The sequence below is a fragment of the Podarcis cretensis genome, assembly GCF_951804945.1.
Source record: "Podarcis cretensis genome assembly, chromosome: 10".
Classification (NCBI taxonomy): domain Eukaryota; kingdom Metazoa; phylum Chordata; class Lepidosauria; order Squamata; family Lacertidae; genus Podarcis; species Podarcis cretensis.
Window position 1 is genome coordinate 55,977,534 of NC_137179.1, and position 24,135 is coordinate 56,001,668.

Here is a 24,135-nt window from a genome sequence, read left to right on the forward strand (position 1 = left end):
CTTTGGGCTATGATATTTTCTGAGATCTCTAGCTATTTGTTGGCAGAACACATGCATATAACATTGCTGTCATAGTTTGCTGTCACCTAGATGGTTGCTACTAGAAGCCCACTAGTTTTAGGGATTTCCCTTGTCTCCGAATGTGCAGCTCTGATTTAACACACCTTTTAGTTGAAGTGTTGACCTGTGCAAAATGTTGTGTGAATGTTAGAGTTTTGGATATAGGTTCAAATTCCTATCTGAATTCTTGGATGTAGGTTCAAACTCCTAAACTCACCAGGCAATCTTGGGCCAATCACTGTTCCACAGCTGAACCTACACCACGGGGGTACCTTATACCGAAGGACTGGTTGTTGCACTTTTGTGCCACCCTCATTCACATTCTGAGCTAAAGCTGTTTTCCAAGCATTTATTTGCAGCCCCAACTGCTTCTGTGTTTCGGGTGGCATACCTTTCCCCAGGTATAATGACTTCCACATTTTGCTTTTCTCTTTGACAGACCTGAACTGAAGCTGACCCAAAAAGCTGCTTATGTGAGATATTTCAATAGCTCAGCATTCTTCTTCTCTGGATTTTTCGTGGTGTTCTTGGCTGTGCTTCCGTACGCACTGATCTACGGAATTATTCTCAGGAAAATATTTACCACCATCTCATTTTGCATTGTTCTTCGAATGGCAGTCACTAGGCAGTTTCCTTGGGCTGTGCAGACATGGTATGATTCTCTTGGAGCAATAAACAAAATACAGGTACAATACATAAACCCAGTTCCCTACAGGAATAGAAGCTAATCCTTTGTAGTATATTATCTTGCCAATTTATCACTGAAAGTACCGTACATTGCAATATTTTATTGCACTTCATTAAATGCTATTCGTAGAAGCCGTTTTGATGTATTTCTCCACTGTTGTTATGAGGAAAATGGCAATTGACTGAGGTCATTGCTGACTTCAGCTGAAGTTCTCCAAATGTTTGCTCAGGCAGCCTGTTGAGAGTCAATGGGATTTACTTTTTTTCAAGTTTATAGAAGATTGCAGCCTGTATCTGATGCATGTAGAGCACATTGAGTTCAATGAGGCTTACTTCCAGGTAAGTATGTATAGGACTGCAGAATGGACCAGTTTGGGGGCAAGAAAAGGTCCTCAGTATACAGTGCTACTTTGTAGGAAAAATCCCTTTCATCAGAGTGGAAAAACAGTCTACAGTGGTTTCAATCGGAAAGTCAAGTTAAGAAGAGTTTGGATTTGATATCCCGCCTTTCACTCCCTTTAAGGAGTCTCAAAGCAGCTAACATTCTCCTTTCCCTTCCTCCCCCACAACAAACACTCTGTGAGGTGAGTGGGGCTGAGAGACTTCAAAGAAGTGTGACTGGCCCAAGGTCACCCAGCAGCTGCATGTGGAAAGCGGAGACACGAACCTGGTTCCCCAGATTACGAGACTACCGCTCTTAACCACTACACCACACTGGCTCTAGTGTGCTAGACCTCTTTAGTCCTATTGCCTCATCTCTTTAGATCAGAGGTTTTCAACCTTTTTGAGTCCACAGCTCCCTTGACCCCCTACATTATTTCCATGGCACCCCTATGGGGCTCAGGAGCCCAGTTATGTCACCCCTTTTCTGCAGAGCTGTCAGCCTCTCACCCTTTTTTGAACATCTTCCTTTGTGGAGTGTTGCCTCAGCTTCCTCTCCCCTCTCCTTGGCAGTCTTGCTGCTGCTCCTGCCCCAAAGAGAGGTGCCTTTCAGTGGCACCATTCACCTGCAGAGCTTATTGCTAGGGCTTCTGCAATAAACAGCTGTTCAAGCCTTTGGGAGGCAGAGACGGGGGAGAGCATCAGAAAAGGGAGGGAAAGAGAGACAGATGCCAGTGTTGCTCGCAGCACCCCTGACCATCATTCAAGGCACCCCAGGGTGCTATGGTACACCGGTTGAAAACCACTGTCTTTAGATGGTCAGGTGTATTACTTCCATAGAGAAGCAAAGCACAGAATGGATGTGTCTAAGCCCTTATCCACTTAATTCTTTGTATCTGTGGCTACATTCCTACATCCACACAAGCTACCTCAACTCTTGATGTAGAAGCAGTATCTGCAGTATCTGCTAAAGGCTCTTCAATCGCTACTTCGCAAGCAGTCTTAACTCCTGACCTTATAGTTCTTATTGGTCTTACAGGAAAGCATAGCTATATTGTACATAGCAGAAACCTGGGGAAATGGAGAGTGCCATTGGGATGCTGTCATCTCCATAAGAAGGACAGGCAAGGGTGTATTGGAGATGGTGTCATTCTGTATGTCAAAAAGAGTCCAACAAGCTAGAAATCCCAAAAGGGTCAGGCTCCTCAACAGAATCACTGAGTGGTGATGCCAGATTTCCTATGGAGGTCTTACCAACCACTGTGATAACCAGATGCTGAACTCAATGATCCAGCAGGACTTTAGGTAAAGGTAAAGGTACCCCTGCCCTTACGGGCCAGTCTTGACTCTGGGGTTGTGCGCCCTTCTCACTTAAGAGGCATGGGGCCAGCGCTGTCCGGAGACACTTCCGGGTCACGTGGCCAGCATGACATCGCTGCTCTGGCAAGCCAGAGCCGCACACGGAAACGCCGTTTACCTTCCCGCTGGTAAGCGGTCCCTATTTATCTACTTGCACCCGGAGGTGCTTTCGAACTGCTAGGTTGGCAGGCGCTGGGACCGAGCAGCGGGAGTGCACCCCGCCGCAGGGATTCGAACCGCCGACCTTTCGATCGGCAAGTCCTAGGCGCTGAGGCTTTAACCCACAGCGCCACCTGCGTCCCTAGCAGGACTTTACTTATGTATATATTTTACTATATTTTCTTGGGAGCTACCCAACAACCCAGTCAGATGGGTGGTATTATAGGCTGGCGCTGTGGTCCAAACCACTGAGCCTCTTGGGCTTCCAGTCGGAAGATCATTAGTTCAAATCCCCACGACGGCCTGAGCACCCATTGCTCTGTCCCAGCTCCTGCCAACCTAGCAGTTCAAAAGCATGCCGGTTCAGGTAGATAAATAAATACCACTGCAACGGGAAGGTAAATGGCATTTCTGTGTGCTCTGGTTTCCGTCACAGTGTCTTGTTGCACCAGAAGTGGTTTAGTCATGTTGGCCACATGACCTGGAAAGCTGTCTGTGGACAAACGCCGGCTCCCTCGGCCTGAAAGCAAGATGAGCACCGCAACCCCATAGCTGCCTCTGACTGGACTTAATCATCCAGGGGTCCTTTACCTTACCTTTTACCTTCTACTTATGTTGACTATCTAGCCTCCAAGATCTTCCTTTTGCTTTTGAGTATTCTCATCATGACATCTGACTAAGTTCCTTTTTTGCAACTATGCATTATGACGTTTATGAAAGCACCTGTGGAATAAGCTGGGAAGGATAGCTCAATTTTTCTTCACCTCGACCAGCATCAAGCCTCTGCATCTCCCCTCCAGTGCCCATTGTCTTCTGAGTACAATGACAGCCTGTGCATGACTGAAACCTTTTCTCATCTCACCCTACCATATCCATCGACAAAAATATATGGTATAACTGGATCCTGTGCATATTTACACAGAAATAAATCCTTCTGTGTTCAACAGATCTTATTCCAAAGTGTGTGCACATAAGATTATAACAACAACAAAAAAAACCCTCCTAGCTCTCAGACAAAAAAAGGTGACAGATTAGAGAGAAACGAAAACACAGAAAGTCAGGGAGGTGAGCATTGGCCCATTCTACCCATTCAAAGCATAAAGGCAGAGAGTGGATTTGCTGCTGCCCTCCAAATATTAGAACAAAAAATCCCAAGCAAACAAAAAAAACAGTTCGTAAACCCTAATAAAATAAAAAATAATGCTTGGAGTACGTGCAATTTTGCATTTTAAACTCACTAAAGGCAATATGGTGCATTATGATGGTATTGCAAGCAGTGACACAAATGTCACAAACCATTGGGGGGTGAGTTGTGTCCCCAGTGAGGGTCCCAGAATCTTTGGGCTGGCCTGTGTCCACAGTAAACTTTCCTGCCCTACGTAACCTTGGCTTGCCCTGTAACCCCTGGAAGTGACCATTTTCTTTGTGGCGTGACTTGCAGAATGAGAAGCCGTTGAGTCATTTAACAATTATATGCTCCAACTCTGTTTTGGAAATGGTGCTTCTAAGTGTTTTTATTTCATTAAAGGAAAACACAATTGTCACGATAATTTTTATTTAAATAGCTATGCCCAAGGGCATCTGAGGACAGGCATGTGACAACCAGATATTAGAAGGTGATGTCTAGATCCAGGTTCAACATTTATTTCAGGATTAAACCAAGATAAAATGATGGGGGAAATGTGGAATGTGGAATGGCACCATCTCTGTGCATTCTAAGCATTTACAGGCCGAAACACCTAGTTTGAAGATTTGGCTGAAAGACTTTATTACTGCAAATATGTGTTGAATAGTTAATACCCAACTGCTGTTAGCGCTACATATATGCTCAGATATGCTGTCAAGAGGATACAAACATAAACCTTAAGGCTGATTACAAGCGTGCAGGGAGCCATCTGAGTGCACCTTCATGGGTTTGCAGTTTGCACCCCCTTCAGAGTATATGTAAAGTGATCGCTTGTTTTATTTGATGACAGCAAATAAACTGAAGCCTAATCCAAATAAGACTGAGACACTGTTAGGCTGGCTGGATGGGCGGTTGCTTGCTGCTGAAAGGGTTGCACTCCCTCTGAAGGTGTGGGTACTCAGGTGGTTGAACTTCTGAATCTCTTGCTGTTGCTCGAGGCTCAGGTGGCCTTGGTAGCCTCTAGGTTAGATTACTGCAACATCTTATACACGGGGCTGCCTCTGAGGATGGTTTGGAAACTTCAGCTGGTGTAGAATTCAGCAGCCAGGTTGCTCACTGGGCCAAGACAGTTTGAGCATAGAACACCAATTAGTTTCTGGGCCCAATTCAAAATGCTTTTGTATTGCCTTTGTGTTGCCCCTTTGCATGAGTAATAGAGGACAGGACCTCTTTCTACATGAGGGACTCAGCTACATTAGTAAAGAAACAATGATTTGAATGTGCTATAAACATGCAACACCAGAGGGCGGCAGAGAGCAGGAAATTTTAAACCGTGATTTTCTATAGAGATTTTTTCTTTTGTCAAAATGATCTAATTTCTGACTTATATATAGTGGGTTTTTCCTGTGTTTAGATCTACCTGCAGTTATATTCAAGTGCAAAAGTGTAAGGTTAAATTCTTATTGGTGGTCTTTAAGTTGATAGGTGGAGAGGGGGAGTTAGCATTAAGGAACCAAAACAAAGGGCGACATAGCTGGTTCATATGTGCAGTTATGATGATCTTGCCATCTCACTTGCATGTTATATTGGGAGTCTCCATCTGAAGATGAATATTCACTGGAGTGGACAGACTTTGCCCATTAACAACCGCCTTCTTTTTAATTAAAAGTAATTTGTGCCGGAACAAGAGAATGTTTTAAAAGACATGTTCTGTGGTCAGAATTTAGCATGCTGTACTTTATGTATTTGTGCCTGAAAAACTTTAAATTAAATTTACAGGATTTCTTGCAAAAAGAAGAATACAAAACTCTGGAATATAATTTAACAACCACAGGGCTTGAACTGGATAAGGTAACAGCCTTCTGGGATGAGGTAAATCTGAAATTTTGATCGTTTTTGCTGAGTTCTTAGTGTTTCTTTTAAAAGGATTGCCTTATTATTATTAATAATAATAATATTAGATTATTAGATTAACTGTTTCATGTGCCTTTAATAACTACAAGACAAGCTGATGTTCAGCAGGTGAAGAATGTGCTGTTATTCTATGTCCATGCTGCATAAAGCTTCACCTGATGAATTTCTGCATCAGATATAGTTTTAGAAGGGACAAGTGCCCCACCACAAACAACCATGGCAAACCTAATGCATTAATTAGTTCAATATGAATGCAGGAAAGCTTACTGGGGGGGTGGGGGGGTGGGGAGGTTGCAAGAATTCCAGGATATATTGCTGTCCATTTTTTACCAGTCAGCTTGTGTGTTCTGTGCAAAACAACCACCTCAAAAAATCCTTAAAATCATCTGGTGTCTTAATTAATTTTTGTCCCACCATTCCTCCAATAAGCTCAGGGTGGCATGCATGGTTCCCTCCCCCCTTGAGACGCCATCCTTTATCTTCACAACAATCTTGTCAATGAGGTTAGGCTGAGATATAGCTACTGGCCCAACTAAGACCACCCAGGTAGCTGAATTGCCATGTGAGGAACACTCTCAACACTACACCATACAACTAACATGGTATATAAATATTGACTGATGTTGCAATATAGGTGCATCTTTTAATACATGCCAGTGTCTCATTACAAAGGCAGATGGTGGGAAAAAGGGAAGAGAAGTTGCCTCCTCATCTCTCCCTTTATCCAAGCTTTCCAAGAAAAACACTCATTTTTCTAGACTCCACCCTGAAAACCCCAATAATGGACCATAATAACTTTTTTTTTTAAAAAAAGTTTGATTCACCTTTGCATACCAATTTGAGGGATTGGGGCAGGTTTTGATATAGAGTATGAAATTGCTTGATTAATATCAGAACATATATACGACTAACTGTGGATATTCAATACATCTACACCAAGGTTAGCGGTTAACATCAAGTTAAGCCAGATTTTCTTCCAACTCAGAATCCATTTCCAGTTATGATTTCCAGATGATATGGGAAATCTGGTAAACCTTAACCATAGTTGACAACCATGCTGCGATATTGCTTAAATGCAGGTGATGTGACAGGGTGGGAATTCAATGCAAGGAAGAAGAGAAGTTCGTTTTTGGGTGGGTGGGTGTGTTTGTACAAGGAGCACAAACAAGCAGCTTGATGAATATACAATAAATATACTACAATTTTTAAATTAGGGTCCATCTCCAAAATGTCTGCATTCAAAATAGCAAACATCAGAACATATGGAATTATTTTAATGCAATAATAACACAGATACGTAATATGAAAGCATTTTCTTTAGAGAACTCATTTATGCATGCACAGAGACTTCCTTGTTGCTGCTCTATAATTCTGAGCGTTTGCTTTTCCTCTTTGCAGGGATCTGCGGAGTTCTTTGCAAAAGCACAGCAGGAAAATGGCAACAGGAAAATATCTACTGCTAGTGATGGTCTCTTCTTCAGCAACTTCCAACTTCATTTTACTCCTGTCCTTAAGGACATCAACTTCAGAATTGAAAAGGGAGAGATGCTGGCTGTTGCAGGGTCTACTGGAGCAGGAAAGGTACCGATGGCGGACTGCTGAAATATTTGAATGTCAAGGCCCCCAAGCCACCCCCCCCCCAGGAGAATAAAGACAGAAGGACACAGAGTTTAGGTTAATGTTAACGGGCAAAATTTAGGCCACAACATTATTGGTTACAGAATGTGAGCGGTATTGGCTTAGGCATTGGCAACAACAGACTATATCTGACTCCTGCCTGCCTTGCAGGAAGTCTGGTAAAGGTAAACCACCAGTAGGGGGAGCCCTGCCGATGTGGATCGACTTGAGCACCCTGGGTTCCTGCTGGGGTCGTGGCATGGCCCTAGCCCCTCCCCAGGCTTTGGACAAGATCCACACCCCTGGATTCCCCAGATGGCCGCACCTCCCCTCCCCCCCACATCACTACTCCAATGCCTAACTGCCAAACCTTACAACATTGTGACGATTGCTATGAGGTAGGTGAAAACCAAGTGGCTGGTGCCAATTTGCCAAATGGAAAAAGTCCTACCAGGCCCCTCAACAGTGACCAATTGAAATTCATAGCAAGGCCAGTGACACAACCTGAAAAAAGGGTGGTAGGGTGGGAGATCTGTGGTGCGAGGCTGAAAGGTAAGCCTCAGAGTCACGCCGTGGCTTAAATCGGCCCCAGCCACACCCCCAAGCGACCTGATTGGCCACCTGGTAACCTGACATGGCCGGGGTCTCTCCCAGCATGACATGGGATGCTGTCCTGCCCTCACGCTGAGGTGGGAGTCTAGGCGGCCTGACCGCAAACCATCCCCACCCGGAAGTGGAGCCGATTAATTCTGTGATATTAAATGATGCATTCTTTTTAACGGCAGAAAGATAGGCTGGAAGTAGACACGATGGCACACACATAGATAAATAGGTACCACTCTGGCGAGAAGGTAAACGGCACTGCACTAGTTCGCCAGAAGCAGCTTAGTCATGCTGGCCACATGACCCGGAAGCTGTACACCGGCTCCCTCGGCCAGTAAAGTGAGATGAGCGCTGCAACCTCAGAGTTGTTCGTGACTGGACCTAATGGTCAGAGGTCCCTTTACCTTTACCTTTTCTACACAATATTTAAAAGGGCAGGAAGGTTTTTAAACTTTAAAGGGTATTTTGTTTGCTTTTGCATCTTGCACCAGCCCTGACCCCAGTTATTCTCGATAACTAACTCATCAAGTCACAACTTAGCCGCAGTGCCTAAGAAAGTGGTTCTCAAATCTTTTTTTTCTGGTCCACACTTTCAGAATAAAAATTTGAGAACTGCTGTCCTAAGTTCTCAAGTTGTGTCACAGGAAGCCCACCTCTGTTGGAAATGCAGAAGTTTAAAAATAAAGTTTTATGACTGTTTTACTAACTAAAGGCATTCTGTGACAAGTAGACCCCCTTTAGAAATTAGCTTTCACAGCATTCAAAGAAAAAATGAAGGGAATGCATGGAAGCTAATTTCTGAAGGCGGCTTGCATTTAGAGTACCTTTGATAACATGTATGATATTTCCTCATATTTCTTACCACTTTGATGTGCACTAAGTGCCACAAGTTTACTATTAGCTACTAATTAACTCAGAAACCATGGCAAGTGTATTCTGAAGTCAGGATCAATAGCTTCCTGAAGGGCTTTCAAGCTAGAATGAATCACTAGCTGTGCTCTTGTACTGTTTTACAGAGAAGTATTGCAGGAAATGTCACACCAAGCCAAATCATTAATAGGATCAATTAAAAAGTTACACAAATTAATTACGCTTTTTCAAGGTTGAACAAATAGTCATATCTCTGGGTTTATGATTAATTTACACCTAATGCTTTGCCTGACTCATCAGAGATTCACAGGGGCATTGAGGTTTACTCTGTAAATGTGAAAGACTTTTATGATTGACAGGCTATTTTCTGAGCTTGCAAGGATGATTTTCAGACTTTTCATCCTTTTGCATTTTGAATTGTATTGGAATGAATCTGCCAAACCATGCACATAAAACTCCATCCTTTCAGATTTATTGATATAAACATATTGTACAAAGTTGCAAACTTAGAATAGTCATGGCTGCTAGATCTTGTTGTAAGGTAAAGGTAAAGGGACCCCTGAGCATTAGGTCCAGTCGTGACCGACTCTGGGGTTGCGGCGCTCATCTTGCTTTATTGGCCGAGGGAGCCAGTGTACAGCTTCCGGGTCATGTGGCCAGCATGACTAAGCTGCTTCTGGCGAACCAGAGCAGCGCACGGAAACGCCGTTTACCTTCCCGCCTATTTATCTACTTGCACTTTGACATGGTTTTGAACTGCTAGGTGAGCTGGGACTGAGCAACGGGAGCTCACCCCGTCGCGGGGATTCGAACCGCCGACCTTCTGATCGGCAAGTCCTAGGCTCTGTGGTTTAACCCACAGCGCCACCCGCGTCCCTTAGATCTTGTTGTACACACCTCTTTATTAAAGAATGAATGTTAATTATTATAAATCTCAATAACAGACTTCTCTCCTGATGATGATTATGGGAGAGCTGGAGCCTTTGGAAGGTAAAATTAAACACAGTGGAAGGATTTCCTTTTGCCCTCAAGTATCATGGATCATGCCTGGAACAATTAAAGAAAACATCATCTTTGGGGTTTCCTATGATGAATTCCGATACAAGAGTGTCATCAAAGCCTGTCAGTTAGAAGAGGTCAGTCTTTAATATTTTCTTCTTGCTTGTAGTACGTGATTGTGGTTAAAAGCTGCAGGGGTACATATAGCTAATGGTAGTACTGTATAAGAAGTGCTGAATAAGATTTTTAAAATTCAAAGAAGCACTTATAATTTATTAGTACTGTACTGTATTCAGTATTTTCCTCATTCAGCACAAGGCTATATGAACCCTAATGCTTTAATTTCCCTGTTCAAGGTACAGTCCTCTTCTGCTTAGATCTCATTGCACAGCCTTGACTGGTGAATGATTTAAAATGTGTCCAAATCATAAAGCAACTTGTATTTATAATTACCGGTAAAATTAAAATTTCAAAACAACACTGGGCTTACAATTTAGTTAAAGTCAATATGGGCATCAAATTCATGTATATATATATATAGAGAGAGAGAGAGAGAGAAATATAGTTGTTGACACATCTAGTCAAAGCATGATAAAATAAATGAGAATGGGATAGCGAGACAATATTTTCCTGAGATGTGTCATACTCTTGTGGAACCTGTCATCAGCTGCAAGATTGATTTCAATTACATTGTAGAGAACTAACCCTCTGAATTTTTAAGTATAATAAGATATAGCTGTCCCATAACTAGGACAGTAAATCTAAGAATCAAATATTATGCATTCTGTTAAGAGGAAACAGCCATAATAATGTTATAGCAACATTTATACTAATGTATATGCATGTCTGTTATCTCTTTGGCTGAATCTTGAAATTTTGAAATGACTGTTGAAAATGTAGAAATCCAATTCTTGCTTGAGGTTGCTGTACTTCCAAAGTCTGTCTGTTCATTAAAGTCAGGCTTTGCCAACAAAATAATTAAAGCAGAAATTTCCTGAAATTATGTTTTCGTGATGGATAGGTTGTGTTGCATAACCTGCAAATGGCTCAGCCAGGTAAGCTATAAATCTTCCGGGTCTGAATAGAAGGAAAAGAATAGGGATGAGACAGAAGATGTAGAGCTAGTAACAGCACTTAAAATATTTTTATCAGAAGTGTATATTAACTAGCATTTGTAAAAGTGCATGTATCACATTGCTATACTAAGCAAGTAATATGGAATGCTGAACAGCTTGCTCATCTCATACCTGTAAGTCATAGCTCATATATTACCTTTCTGATGGGACGTGGGTGGTGCTGTTGTCTAAAAGCACTCCAGTGCAAGTAGATAAATAGGTACTGCTGCGGCAGGAAGGTAAATGACATTTCTGTGCGTTCTGGTTTCTGTCACGGTGTTCTGTTGTGCCAGAAGCGCTTTAGACCTGCTGGCCACATGACCTGGAAAGCTGTCTGTGGACAAACGCCGGTTCCCTCGGCCTGAAAGCGAGATGAGTGCAGCAACCCCATAGTTGCCTTTGACTGGACTTAAACCATCATGGGGTCCTTTACCTTTTTACCTTTTACCTATATTACCTTTCTCATGTATGTATATTTGAAGTAGCAAACTACTTGGTGCAGGTAAAGTGAAAGGTCAGACTATCACTCCCCCATTCGTACCTCAATTAGTTTTCATGTCAGGAAACCCAATCATTAATAGCCCCTATCTCCTTTGACCAGTGTTCAATCCGTTCCAAAGAATGTACCATCAAATTTCACTTGAAGGATTGAAGGAGATGTGTGAGGTAGCTTTATCAAATACAATTATGCATAGATGGAAGAGAAAGCAAATAGCTTGCATAACTTTCTGGGTTTTGAGATAGGAGGTGGGAAAATTCCTTTTAGGATACATTGAAGCACATTCTGCAGGGTGGAACATTTTACTTGTTGTACTCTGAATTAGTGTTTGCAGTGTTGAAAGACCTCATTAGTGGTACTTTTCTATCCAAAAATATTTGAGATGGAACCAGAAATCCATCAAGGTTTGTGGTGTTGGCCTCAGAAAAGGACCTATATTTCTATTTATTAAAACAAATGCAGGATTTTACCAGGGACACTGAATGCATTATGTCTGGCACTGAGTATAGTATTTAGGAACAGTCCTTGACAATCTTAAAGCTGTACTCAAGGCTGGTGGGAAGGGAGCAACTGAAACGTTAAAGAAACATGATTGGCTTGAGAGCTTAAGGAGAAGTAGACTCCAATGCAGTTTTCTCCCTCAGAACTATACAGTGGACGTTGAGAAGGCCTCGATGAACTTTGATAAAGGTCTCAGAACACCTGGCAAATCGTGATACCCACATACAAGTTAGGAAATATCTCAAGAAAGTTGTTTCACAATCTTACTTTCCCCCTTAAGAACGTAGGAAGAGAACCTAGGTCTAAAGCCCATTTAGTTCGACCATCTATTCTCAGAGTGGCCTGCCAGTCTTCTGCTTGCCTGCCAATCTAAACTTCCCCCTCATTTTTGTATGTTTCTTAATTAGCCTTAAATTGCATATAGGTAAAGGACCCCTGGACGATTAAGTCCAGTCAAAGGTGGCTAGGGGGTTACTGTGCTCATCTTGCTTTCAGGCTGAGGGAGCCAGCGTTTGTCCACAGACAGCTTTCCGGGTCATGTGGCCAGCGTGACTAAACCGCTTCTGGTGCAACGGGACACCGTGATGGAAACCAGAGTGCACGGAAACGCCGTTTACCTTCCCACCACAGCAATACTTATTTATCTACTTGCACTGGCGTGCTTTCAAACTGCTAGGTTGGCAGGAGCTGGTACAGAGCAACGGGAGCTAACCCTGTTGAGGGGATTCGAACCGCTGACCTTCTGACTGGCAAGCCCAAGAGGCTCAGTGGTTTAGATCACAGCGCCACCCGCGTCCCTGTTAGACTTCATATATCGAGTCCCAGTGAACATAAGAAGGCCTTTTTTCTTCTGACTAGGATTGGGATTCTGATTTGGATGCTAACAGGACTCTCCTTTTGTATATGGCTCTCACTGTCGGTGATCAGAGGAAATATGAGACTTGCTTTTGTCCTTATGGGTATTTTATAGTTAAGTTTGTCAGATAAGCAGGTTATCTTCAAAAGAGTCCCAACAGCTTACAGAACAGACTAGACTACTGTCTCCAGCTTAAGTACCCACAGTGAAATTAATGCTGAAACTGTGGAGGGGAAAAAACATTCAGAAAATAACCAAAGCAATGTTTAGAGAATCAGGAAAGAGAAAAACTGAAGGAAGCCCAGGATTATTTTGTTTATTTACAAAGCAAACCAGAGTTTAAATTGCTGGTAGCGTATTTGTCTTAGTAGTTGACCACCTAATCAAATCCAGCTGAGCATAATGAGCCCAAAGACTGAAAGATGAAACTAAAACAAATGTAGGGCAGAAAAAGGGGATAAACGTCTTACAGAACAATTAGCCTTAGATCATGGGTTGACAAACTAAGGCCCAGGGGCCGGATCCGGCCCAATCGCCTTCTAAATCCAGCCTGCAGACAGTCCGGGAATAAGCGTGTTTTTACATGAGTAGAATGTGCCCTTTTATTTAAAATGCATCTCTGGGTTATTTGTGGGGCATAGGAATTCGTTCTCCCCCCACCCCCAAAAAAATATAGTCTGGCCCCCCACAAGGTCTGAGGGACAGTGGACCAGCCCCCTGCTAAACAAGTTTGCTGACCCCTGCTTTAGATAATTTACTCAAAAGTGCAATGGATTTTTCCTGCAGCAGAGGGAATTTTTAAAGGTACGAGGGTTGTCTCATGGTCTAGAGCTGGTAAGAGTCGTAGCATTGTGCATGTGGTCCTCTCTGCTCTACTGCAGAGCTGCAAGGAAGAAAGCAAAGCAACACGTGCTGTTATCTACCCCAGAGGAAACACAATATGGGCAGTGCTCGTTTGTCTGCTATTAGTCTGTGCATGATGATCTCCTATTACTCTGGTGCGAACATCGCAAGCTATTTTACCCTAAAAGTGTGTGTTTGGGGGGGGGGAGTATTTAAAATTTTGGAAGTCTTATCCCAAATGAAATACAGATCCTCACCCAAGAATGTACATTAAAAATAATACCAGTCAAATAGAGATTGCAATAATTTCTAGGGCTTAATTAAAAGCAACCAGCCACCAGGATGGAAGCTGGTGAGTTCTTAAAGACCACCATGTGTGCTTGCTAAGAAACTGTGTCCCATGCCACTAAATGAATGACTGGGAAATTATATTTTCTGCATTATATCAAATGTCTGCCATGTCCATCACAAAAGGCTACCGCATAAACTAAGCTTAATGGGAGAAGAGGAATGCTCATCTAATGGATTAGTTGCTTGCCAAATAACAAAAAAGCATAGGCTAGAAACAATTAAGCAGTTATTGCAATGAAGGGAGACTGGAGCCAATTGGCATCTATATAAGTGATGGGTAGCTGGGGTGAGCTCTAAAGTGGCCAAATCCTGTGTATGATTAGATTAGTCAGGATTCTGAAGAGCCCATTGGGTTGCAAAGAGCTCTAAAGAGAGATTGCTCCCAAGCAGATCTGGTTAAAATGGCAAACAAGTTGTGTGAATTTGCCCTCAGATGCTTATTTTTATGACTTAGAATTGCTCCATATGATATAAATTGAGAAGCTGTGGTGTAATCTGAAGAAAAAAAAACTTTTATAAAATGTTTCAACAGGACATTTCAAAGTTTCCAGAAAAAGATGATACCGTTTTGGGAGAAGGTGGAATCACTCTCAGTGGTGGCCAGCGAGCCAGGATCTCTCTTGCCAGGTGAATTGAAATAATTGTATGATGTTTTTAATAAATACAGCCCATACTTGTTTTGTTATCAGCATGCAATTTCTCATGATTAATGGAAGTCTCACATTCAAATGCAAGGTAAGGATTTGGTTTTATAAATTCAGAACCTTGTTGCTTTCTTACAACTAATTGAAAAACTTCTGGTGCCTAAAATTGCTGCTAAATTTTTAATGTTTTCAAATACAGCTTTCTAGTTCGATAGTATGAAATTCCAGCCTTTTCCAAAATTCTGACATTTAAAGGGAGGCATCAGAAATAATCCTACACTCCATTTTCCTCCCCTGTTGTAACTAGCAGTTGTCACTCTGCAAGAGCTAATGCATTCAGGTTCCCATTATTATAATGTCTGAAGTCATCCCTGCCTCTGAAAATGGGTGCAATGTCTGCCCAAAGTTTTCAGCATTGCATTATTCACTAGTGCAACTACTCCCATTGCAAGCTCAGTCAGGCATTTCCTCAGCACTTATGGGAAAGACATGGGAGGTAGTGGTTTTAGCACAGAGTTGTTGCTAGCAACACAGTCCTCATTTAAACTAGAATTGTTGGTGATGCTCCCATTTCAACTGAAGTAATACACTACAGGAATAGGTGGCAGCTTTCAGATGAGGGTTATACGACTTAAACTAAGAGAACTGAAATAGAATAATAGAATTGTAGAGCTGGAATAGTGAGATCCTTCCCCTGTATAACATGTAAGTAAAGGGAAAGGGACCCCTGACCATTAGGTCCAGTCGTGACCAACTCTGGGGTTGCGGTGCTCATTGTCCCATTAAACTTTAATTAGTTTAATGCAAAGTAAATGTCCGGTGCGCTTCCATCGTCTCAAGTCCCATTACAGCAGAGCATTTCGCGCAGCAGTTTAAGAAGGGCAGGAGAGGCAGTATTTTTTCAAAGAGGAGTCTTGGAGCAAGCGGTTTTGGAACTCAAAGAAAGGTTTATTTACAAAAACAAAAAACCCCGCGACGAACCACACATATCAGCAGATACGCCCAAAAGGGGAGAAGGAAGGAGCAAACACACAGGAGACTATTTATACAAACTCATGATCCTGGAAGCCTAATGACTTCCAGCTGCTCAGTGATTAGAGCGTTTCTGCTACCTTTTAACCCTTTGATAGCAACACTCATCTTGCTTTATTGGCCAAGGGAGCTGGCGTACAGCTTCCGGGTCATGTGGCCAGTATGACTAAGCAGCTTCTGGCGAACCAGAGCAGCGCACAGAAACGCCGTTTACCTTCCTGCTTGCACTTTGACGAGCTTTTGAACTGCTAGGTTGGCAGGAGCAGGGACCGAGCAACGGGAGCTCACCCCGTCGCGGGGATTCGAACCGCCAAGCTTCTGATCGGCAAGTCCACAGCACCAACTGCATCCAGTATAACATGTAGATACCATTTATATGGGACCTCTTTAATCACATAGATAGAAAATATGTCTACAGCACCGTCATGGGCTAATTTACTTCTTGTTTGCATTTTGAGCTTATTCTGGAGAAACATGATCGCCACCGTGTTCACCAATAATGGCAAAATTCAAATTTAATCACTGAGGATTTAAGATCCAAGCAAAGCACCATGTTTTTATGTGTCCTATCAATGGATAAGTGCTTGGTATCGGTTGTTGCTGGCATCTGTCTGTCTTGGGAGACAACAGAAGAATGCGTCATTGGGGGTGAAATTAAACTGTTGGAAGGTTACAGTGCCTGCTGTGGCTGTGGAACCATTATGCGAGAAACATATTTTGTTGCCACTGGGGCAGATGAAGGCAGGTCCGGTGGTGCTGCAGCAGAGGCGCCATGGTGTTCAAAAATTCAGGTTGTAATTGTTTCCTGAAATTAAATGTTAATATGGTGGATTATAAAGCCTACATGATCGCAATACTGGATTCCCTGGGTGATCTTTATATTGCATATAATAACAGAAAAATATTCTGATCAAACATTTCAAATATAAATTAAATGTTAGCATTTACTTTTAATGGAAGCTAATTTCATTTTTATGTCCTTTATTTAGAGCAGTATATAAAGATGCTGATTTATATCTCTTGGATTCCCCTTTCGGTTATCTAGACATGTTAACAGAGAAAGAAATATTTGAAAGGTATAGTATATTTTGACATATTTGCTTGTTTGATAAATAAATTTTATTAAATAAATAAATTTAATAAATAAAATTTGCTTATTTAATAAATAAATACACAGGGTATTATGCCAACGTAATGCAAAAGAATTTGTGCAAAGCAGCATGCAAACCCAAGAAACAGATTTTCTATTGTATAATTTGATAGTTCAAATGCTTAATGCTTTTAGGAGTAGGTTTAGGTAGGTTCAGAACATCATGAAATGCACATTATTCTATGGATATTGTAACTGATTGGATTGCAATAAATCCACATGATCATTCCAAGCTTCTTAGTCTGAATTTCAGTAGTTCTGTAGATCATCCTAGGACGTGCTATAAGCCTTTGTGCTGGTTTGCTGACCTCACCTTAGCTGTTATCAGTCACTTAATGACATTTAAAAGAACACACTTCTCATCTATGTTTGTGTGCAAATAATAGTTTAACTGAGCCTTAAAAAAACAAAACACACAGGCAGAGGCTGGAGCACATGGAGGGTGCCCCAGGGGTGGTAGGGGATGTCGCCCCCTCAATATTGGGGGTGAGTGAGCCCCCTGATTCAAAATATTGAGGGGGCCGGAGATCCCTGTGCCCCATACACCCAGTGCTGGTGGCTATGATATTCAGATACCTAGCTAGAGTCCTCAGTGCACAATTAGTTGAGTGGCATGCTTTCTTTTGCTCTTCAAATTGTATCTTAGCTAAATGAATCTGGGTTGTTGCTTTTAAGCTGGAAAGCACTCAAAGAAGATCAGCAAAATTGGACAGAAAATGAGGTACAGAAATGAGCAATGATCACCCTCCTTGAAATCTCTAATTGTTCCCCCCCCCTTCTTTTTGCGAAGCTGTGTTTGCAAACTTATCGTCAATAAAACTAGAATACTTGTTACATCAAAGCTGGAACATTTGAAAATAGCAGACAAGATACTAATTTTACACGAAGGAAGCTGTTATTTTTACGGGACCTTTTCTGAACTCCAGGGTCAGAGACCCAACTTTAGCTCTGAGCTGATGGGATTTGATGGTTTTGATCAGTTCAGCACAGATCGAAGGAACTCCATTCTGAGCGAAACGCTGCGGAGACTTTCTATTGGTAGCGACGGCATGGGCGCACCAAACGAAATGAAGAGAACGTCTTTTAAACAGACCTCAAACTTTGTGGAAAAAAGGAAGAACTCGGTCATGAATGCGCTGAATTCTAGCAGGAAGTTCTCCTTTATGCAAAAAACTCCATTGCAGGTCAATGGTATAGAAGAAGGCCTTGGGAAACCCATAGAAAGAAGGTTTTCGTTGGTACCGGACTCTGAACAAGGAGAGGCAATTCTGCCGCGCAGCAATGTGATCAACGCAGGACCCACGTTTAGAGAACATAGAAGACAGTCGGTGCTTAACTTGATGACCCGAACATCAGTTCACCAACGTCAGAGTTTTTACAAAAAGGGCAACGTATCCATACGTAAAATGTCAGTAGCCCACCCGTCTTGCGAGACAGATATCTATGCCAGGCGCTTGTCTATGGACAGTGTGGCAGAAATAAGCGAGGAGCTTAATGAAGAGGATTTAAAGGTACGTGGTTCAAATTACTGTTGGCGGATGTGCATTTATATACCATCCACCTCATAAAATGTAGTCCGTGAAAGCTTATCCCATAATAACCCGGCTACTCTTTTACATTGCTGAAAGACTATTTTATCAGCAAACATACTAACATGGCTGCTCTTCTGTAAGATTGTTAGATAGGCTTTAGTTCCCAGTATCTACGTAACATGGTCCTCTATGACTGAACACCCAGTAGAGCTTTCTTGTATCACATACCCCTTTGATTTCACATTTGAAAATGTAATTAATGATCTCAGGGAGATTATTTTCACGGTAATAGTCCTACTCAGGTGTTGGATTTACTCACATTCAAAGAACACATGAAGGGCTGCAGGTCGGATGGTATGTGTGGCTCCACTCCCCACAACCATGCATTGTTTGAACGCGAGTAGACTTGAGTAGTACTATTGTTGAATCAAAGTACAAAGATTACATTTGGGCTGTGCTTCAGCGAGCACAGCAGTGCTTTGTTTATTGTGTACTATGCAATTATAAATTATTACAACCAAGTATCCAGATGGTGAACATAACACATCCTTAAAATAGTAAAAAAATACTTATCCAACATCTGTACAATAACCAGCGGTTGCCAGATATTGTCAAAATCTTCTCCTTCATTGCAGCTCCTCAATGGTTTTTTTAAATAAAAAAGTTAGAAGTATGAATGCAAAGAAATAGACTGGGCAAATATTCTTAAGCATCTTATTGTGTGAGCATCATATTGTAGCATCATATTGAATTTAACTTTCAGAAAAGTTAAATTCCTGGCACACGCAAAAACCTCCCCCCAAAATACTGATTTTTAAGCTTTTGGAGCTGCTTTTTCCGTCGCGTTGCCATACATCCAGGGTTTCCCTGAAAAAAATCCCCCCCCCCGATGCCATTTTTACATCCAAAAACAATGAGATGTCAGGAATTTTCAAATATATCATATTGTTTAGAAGACAGCTAGAAATTTAAAAAGTTTTATACCCATCTCAACAATTGTCAGCTCTCATTCCTTTGAATAAGGTGCCAATGAAAGATTACAGTGGTACCTCGGGTTAAGTACTTAATTCGTTCCGGAGGCCCGTACTTAACCTGAAACTGTTCTTAACCTGAAGCACCACTTTAGCTAATGGGGCCTCCTGCTGCCACTGCGCTGCCGGAGCACGATTTCTGTTCTCAACCTGAAGCAAAGTTCTTAACCTGAAGCACTATTTCTGGGTTAGCGGAGTATGTAACCTGAAGCATATGTAACCTGAAGCATATGTAACCTGAGGTACCACTGTATGTTACTCAGATACTTCTATTCAGTGCTTTTTTCAGGGGGCACTCAAGGGTACGGAGTAACAGCACCTCTTTTTGTTGTTAAAAAGTGTGGCTCTTACTGTAGCAACTTCATGGTGAGTACCGACACCTATTTTTCCAGAAAGAAAGCACTGGTTCTCATTGTGTTCTTGTCCATTCTTTTTCCAGGAATATTTTTGTGAGGATTCAGAGACCATGAATGCTGTTACTACATGGAATACATACTTCAGATATATTACTGTCCACAAAAAGTTGATTATTGTGTTAATTATATGTGTAGTTATTTTTCTAATTGAGGTAAGTATATTAACTCTATTTTAACTTAACTCTGCTTAAGCTACTATAAATGAAAGCACTGTTAGCATAACTCTTTTCATAGTGATAGCAGTAGAAGGGAGCCACTGGCACTCCTAACTCACAGGCACTGGTGGAGGAAGCGAAGTGCAGGGGGGCACTTGCGGCTGCTCCCCCTGCGCTGGGTGCCATGCCCCCAGGATGCACATCACGCCCCTGTGGGCGGCGCGCCACGCCCCCGGGATGCGCGCCATGCCCGCCCCCACCTGCTCTCCGCCACTGCTCACAAGGAAACTACACTCTTGGCTGATATTGATCAGTTACATTACCATGTCAACTCTAAGAATTTTCATCATATTAAGTACCAGCAAGAGACATAACAGAACATGCTCACAGTATTCCATGCATGTTCAGGCATTGTGAGTTGAGCAATCAGGCTGTAGCATGGCTCATTAGAAAACAAAATTACCCACTTCAACCATTTAGGGGAAGATACCAATTAATTCTAAAATTTGAGGTGGAGGAGGGAAACCTTTAATATTCTAGATTAAATATGTTCTAGTCTGACCCATAATTTACTAAAAACCCCAAAACCTGTTAGTGTGTGTGAAATTAACGGTGTGATCCTACTAACAGTTACCTTTCTGCATGCTCTATTTAACACAGTGTTTCTTCTAAGACATTGGTAGCATTGCACTGTAAACTAAGGAAGAAAACAGAGGGTAAAAATAAGGTTGATAAAATATAAACTGGTAAACTTTAAAAGTGAAAAGAAAATTAACACATACACAAAGGAATTAGATAAAAATAGGAAGTTGCTTTAAACATGCGCTACCATTTTATTTAGATTCCTTTCATACCCTGTGTTTCCCAAAATTCCCTAGACATATGTTTCTCTGCTATACGAACAGGTTTCTGGGTTAGATGGGCTGTTGGTTTAATCCAGTAGGGCTCTTGTTATGTTTTTAACATGTATGCCATCTTGGACTTCTTGCAAAAAGAGCAAGATAATAACAGGAAATGATGATGACAGACAATTAACTATGTGTTTCTTATTTGCAGGTGGCTGCTTCTCTTGCTGGAGTATTGATTATCAATAAGTGAGTGTTTATTGTATTATATTATTTTAAGTATATAAAATATACTTGACATCTTTCCACAGGGCCTGCAAGACAGAGCTGTTCCACCTGGCCTTTGGTTTGGACTCCGTCTGACCCTTATGTTTCCCTCCTCTTATGGTTTTGACTTTTAAAATGAGGCTGCATTTTAAATTGCATTTTAACCTGTATTTTAAATTGGGTTTTTTTCTTTCTCTTTTTTTCTTATTATGTTTTTACTGACATTTTATTGATGTTAGCTGCCCTGAGCCCAGCTCTGACTGGGGAGGGTGGGGTATAAATAAAATTTATTATTATTATTATTATTATTATTATTATTATTATTATTATTATTAGGATCTCTACTCATATTATTATTATGAGCTCTACTCATTTGTGAGAAAGGCTTTGGGAATAAACCCAGAGGGGAAAAACATTTTCCCTGTCTTTTGGGACATCTTTGGAAGAAGGAGCAAACCCTACACTCTGGAGTGGAGTCCCTAAGACAGTGGGATAGTGTCTTGCACTCCTCCTTCCAGCAACTCCTGCAGCCAAGCTGGTGCCAAACATATCTCTCGGCTTTCCTTTGGACAGCAACTGCAAGGCCAAGAGTGGGTGGGAGGTCCTGTTGTCTGGACAACCCAGGACCTCCATACATAAGGTCCAGGCTTGCGCCTCAGAGAGATTACTTCAGTGCTGCTAACACCACGAAAACAATACAGGAGGCAGCAGTTCCAAGTTACTGGCCTCTGCAGCCTCAGCAAGCACTGTGAATCTCCAGCAGCTTACCGGTAATTTCACCCCCAGAGGTGCACTCCATTGTCTCTTGAGACAGATGGATGCCAACAAAATAGTTCTAACATTGATCAACATTTTTTGATGTACCTGCATTTTTAGCAAATGCTTAGGTAAAGGTAAAGGGATCCCTGACCATTAGGTCCAGTCGTGACCGACTCTGGGGTTGCGGTGCTCATTTCGCTTTATTGGCCAAGGGAGCCAGCCTACAGCTTCTGGCAAACCAGAGCAATGCACGGAAATGCCGTTTACCTTCCTGCCGGAGTGGTACCTATTTATCTACTTGCACTTTGATGTGCTTTCGAACTGCTAGGTTGGCAGGAGCAGGGACTGAGCAACGGAGGCTCAGCCTGTCATGGGGATTTGAACTGCCGACCTTCTGATCAGCAAGTCCTAAGCTCTGTGGTTTAACCCACAGCGCCACCCGCGTCCCTTAGCAAATGCTTATCAGTAAGCTAGTTTTCTGAAGCAGCAGTGTGCAAGGCAGTGGCGTAGCATGGGTTGTCAGCACCCGGGGCAAGGCAAGTAATTCGCGCCCCCTAACCCGTGGATTTGTGCCCCCTAACCCGTGGATTTGCGCCCCCTAACCTCCAGATGTTGGGCCCAGTGCGGCCGGCCCCCCCTGCACCCCCCACGCTATGCCACTGGTGCAAGGCAACAATTTTCAAAGCACCCTAGCCTTATATGAAATTCATTATCATGTCCAATCTTTCTTTTTCTGTGAAGATTTTTTGACCCATGCGAAATATCAATTGGGAGTCACAGCAAATGATTGGCAGAGCCAAAGGTGGGTGGGGCTTGCAACACTGCATACCTTTTTATTGATACCCAATCCCTTCTCTGCCTTTCACACAAAGAGGCAAGTGAGAATGAATATACTTTGCCACAGCAAAAACTTAAAACACTTTCCTTGAAATCGACATTCTCCTCACCACTATTGCAAATTACAGGGCGGTTAGGCTGGCCTCAACTAGAGCCAGGGCTTTTGCAGCTGTGGCCCCGATCTGGTGGAACGCTCTGTCACAAGAGACTAGGGCCCTATGGGACTTGACATCTTTCCGCAGGGCCTGCAAGACAGAGCTGTTCCACCAGGCATTTGGCCAAGGCACAGTCTGACCCCCTCTCTCCTGCTGTAATCCTCACAGAACTCTAGCCCAATGGATGCCATTAATTTGATTCTGAATTGATTTTAGAACGTATTTCAATTAATTGACTGTGATTTTTTTGTAAAATGTGCTATTTTTACTGTTGTTAGCAACTCTGAGCCCAGCTTTGGCTGGGGAGGGCTGGATATAAAGAAATATTATTATTATTATTATTATTATTATTATTATTATTATTGTTTTACCAAATATTCATTTTCCATTTTCTGTAGATCAGAAGTTCCGATTTCTGCCCCCAACTTTACAACAAAGAATTAACTCAGACCTGTATTGATCATTAGTCTATGCTTTGTTTTGTTTTCAATAGGTTGTCTGTTTCAGATAGCCGAAATGCAACACAGGCAAGAAATGCTTCCTCCCAAGATGTGGAAGGCTATGCAGTCATCGTTACGGAGACTAGCGGCTATTACATCTTCTACATTTATGTGGGAGTGGCTGATACCTTACTTGCCTTGGGCCTTTTTCGAGGCCTACCCCTGGTGCATACTCTCATCTCGGTTTCTAAAACCCTTCACCGCAAGATGCTGCATGCCATTCTTCAGGCACCCATGTCTTCCTTCAACACATTGAAAGCAGGTATAGACCATCTCACTCCCTTTGTGGCACATGTCACCTCGCCCATCAGCTTCCTTTCAGTTACTCTAGATTACAGGGGTCAGCAAATTTTTTCAGCAAGGGCTGTCCCTCAGACCTTGTGGGGGGCCGGACAATATTTTTTGGGGAAAACAAAAAACGAACCAATTCCTATGCCCCACAAATGCAGTGGTACCTCGCAAGACGAATGCCTCGCGAGACGAAAAACGTGCAAGACGAAAGAGTTTTCCGTTTTTTGAGTCGTTCCGCAAGACGAATTTCCCTATGGGCTTGCTTCGCAAGACGAAACGTCTTGCAAGTTCTTGTGAGTTTGTTTCCTTTTTCTTAAAGCCGCTAAGCCGTTAATAGCCGCTAAGCCGTTAATAGCCGCTAAGCTGCTAATAGCCGCTAAGCCGCTAATAGCCGTGCTTCGCAAGACGAAAAAAACGCAAGATGAAGAGACTCGCGGAACGGATTAATTTCGTCTTGCGAGGCACCACTGTAACCTTAAAAGACAGTGGTACCTCGGGTTACATATGCTTCAGGTTACATATGCTTCAGGTTACAGACTCCGCTAACCCAGAAATATAACCCCGGGTTAAGAACTCTGCTT

At 42.4% G+C, this 24,135-nt stretch overlaps 1 protein-coding gene across 2 annotated transcripts in view; it reads left to right on the plus strand.

The window, feature by feature from the left end:
- CFTR (CF transmembrane conductance regulator) overlaps window positions 1–24,135 on the plus strand; it is an 84,583-nt gene that overhangs the window by 27,846 nt on the left and 32,602 nt on the right. For both annotated transcript variants that reach the window (XM_079994061.1, XM_079994062.1), the window contains 10 exons: window positions 500–746; window positions 5,552–5,644; window positions 7,085–7,267; window positions 9,721–9,912; window positions 14,473–14,567; window positions 16,606–16,692; window positions 17,557–18,277; window positions 19,769–19,897; window positions 20,957–20,994; window positions 23,257–23,525. In XM_079994061.1, the coding sequence (XP_079850187.1) occupies window positions 500–746; window positions 5,552–5,644; window positions 7,085–7,267; window positions 9,721–9,912; window positions 14,473–14,567; window positions 16,606–16,692; window positions 17,557–18,277; window positions 19,769–19,897; window positions 20,957–20,994; window positions 23,257–23,525 (2,054 nt within the window). The remainder of the gene's footprint in view (window positions 1–499; window positions 747–5,551; window positions 5,645–7,084; window positions 7,268–9,720; window positions 9,913–14,472; window positions 14,568–16,605; window positions 16,693–17,556; window positions 18,278–19,768; window positions 19,898–20,956; window positions 20,995–23,256; window positions 23,526–24,135) is intronic.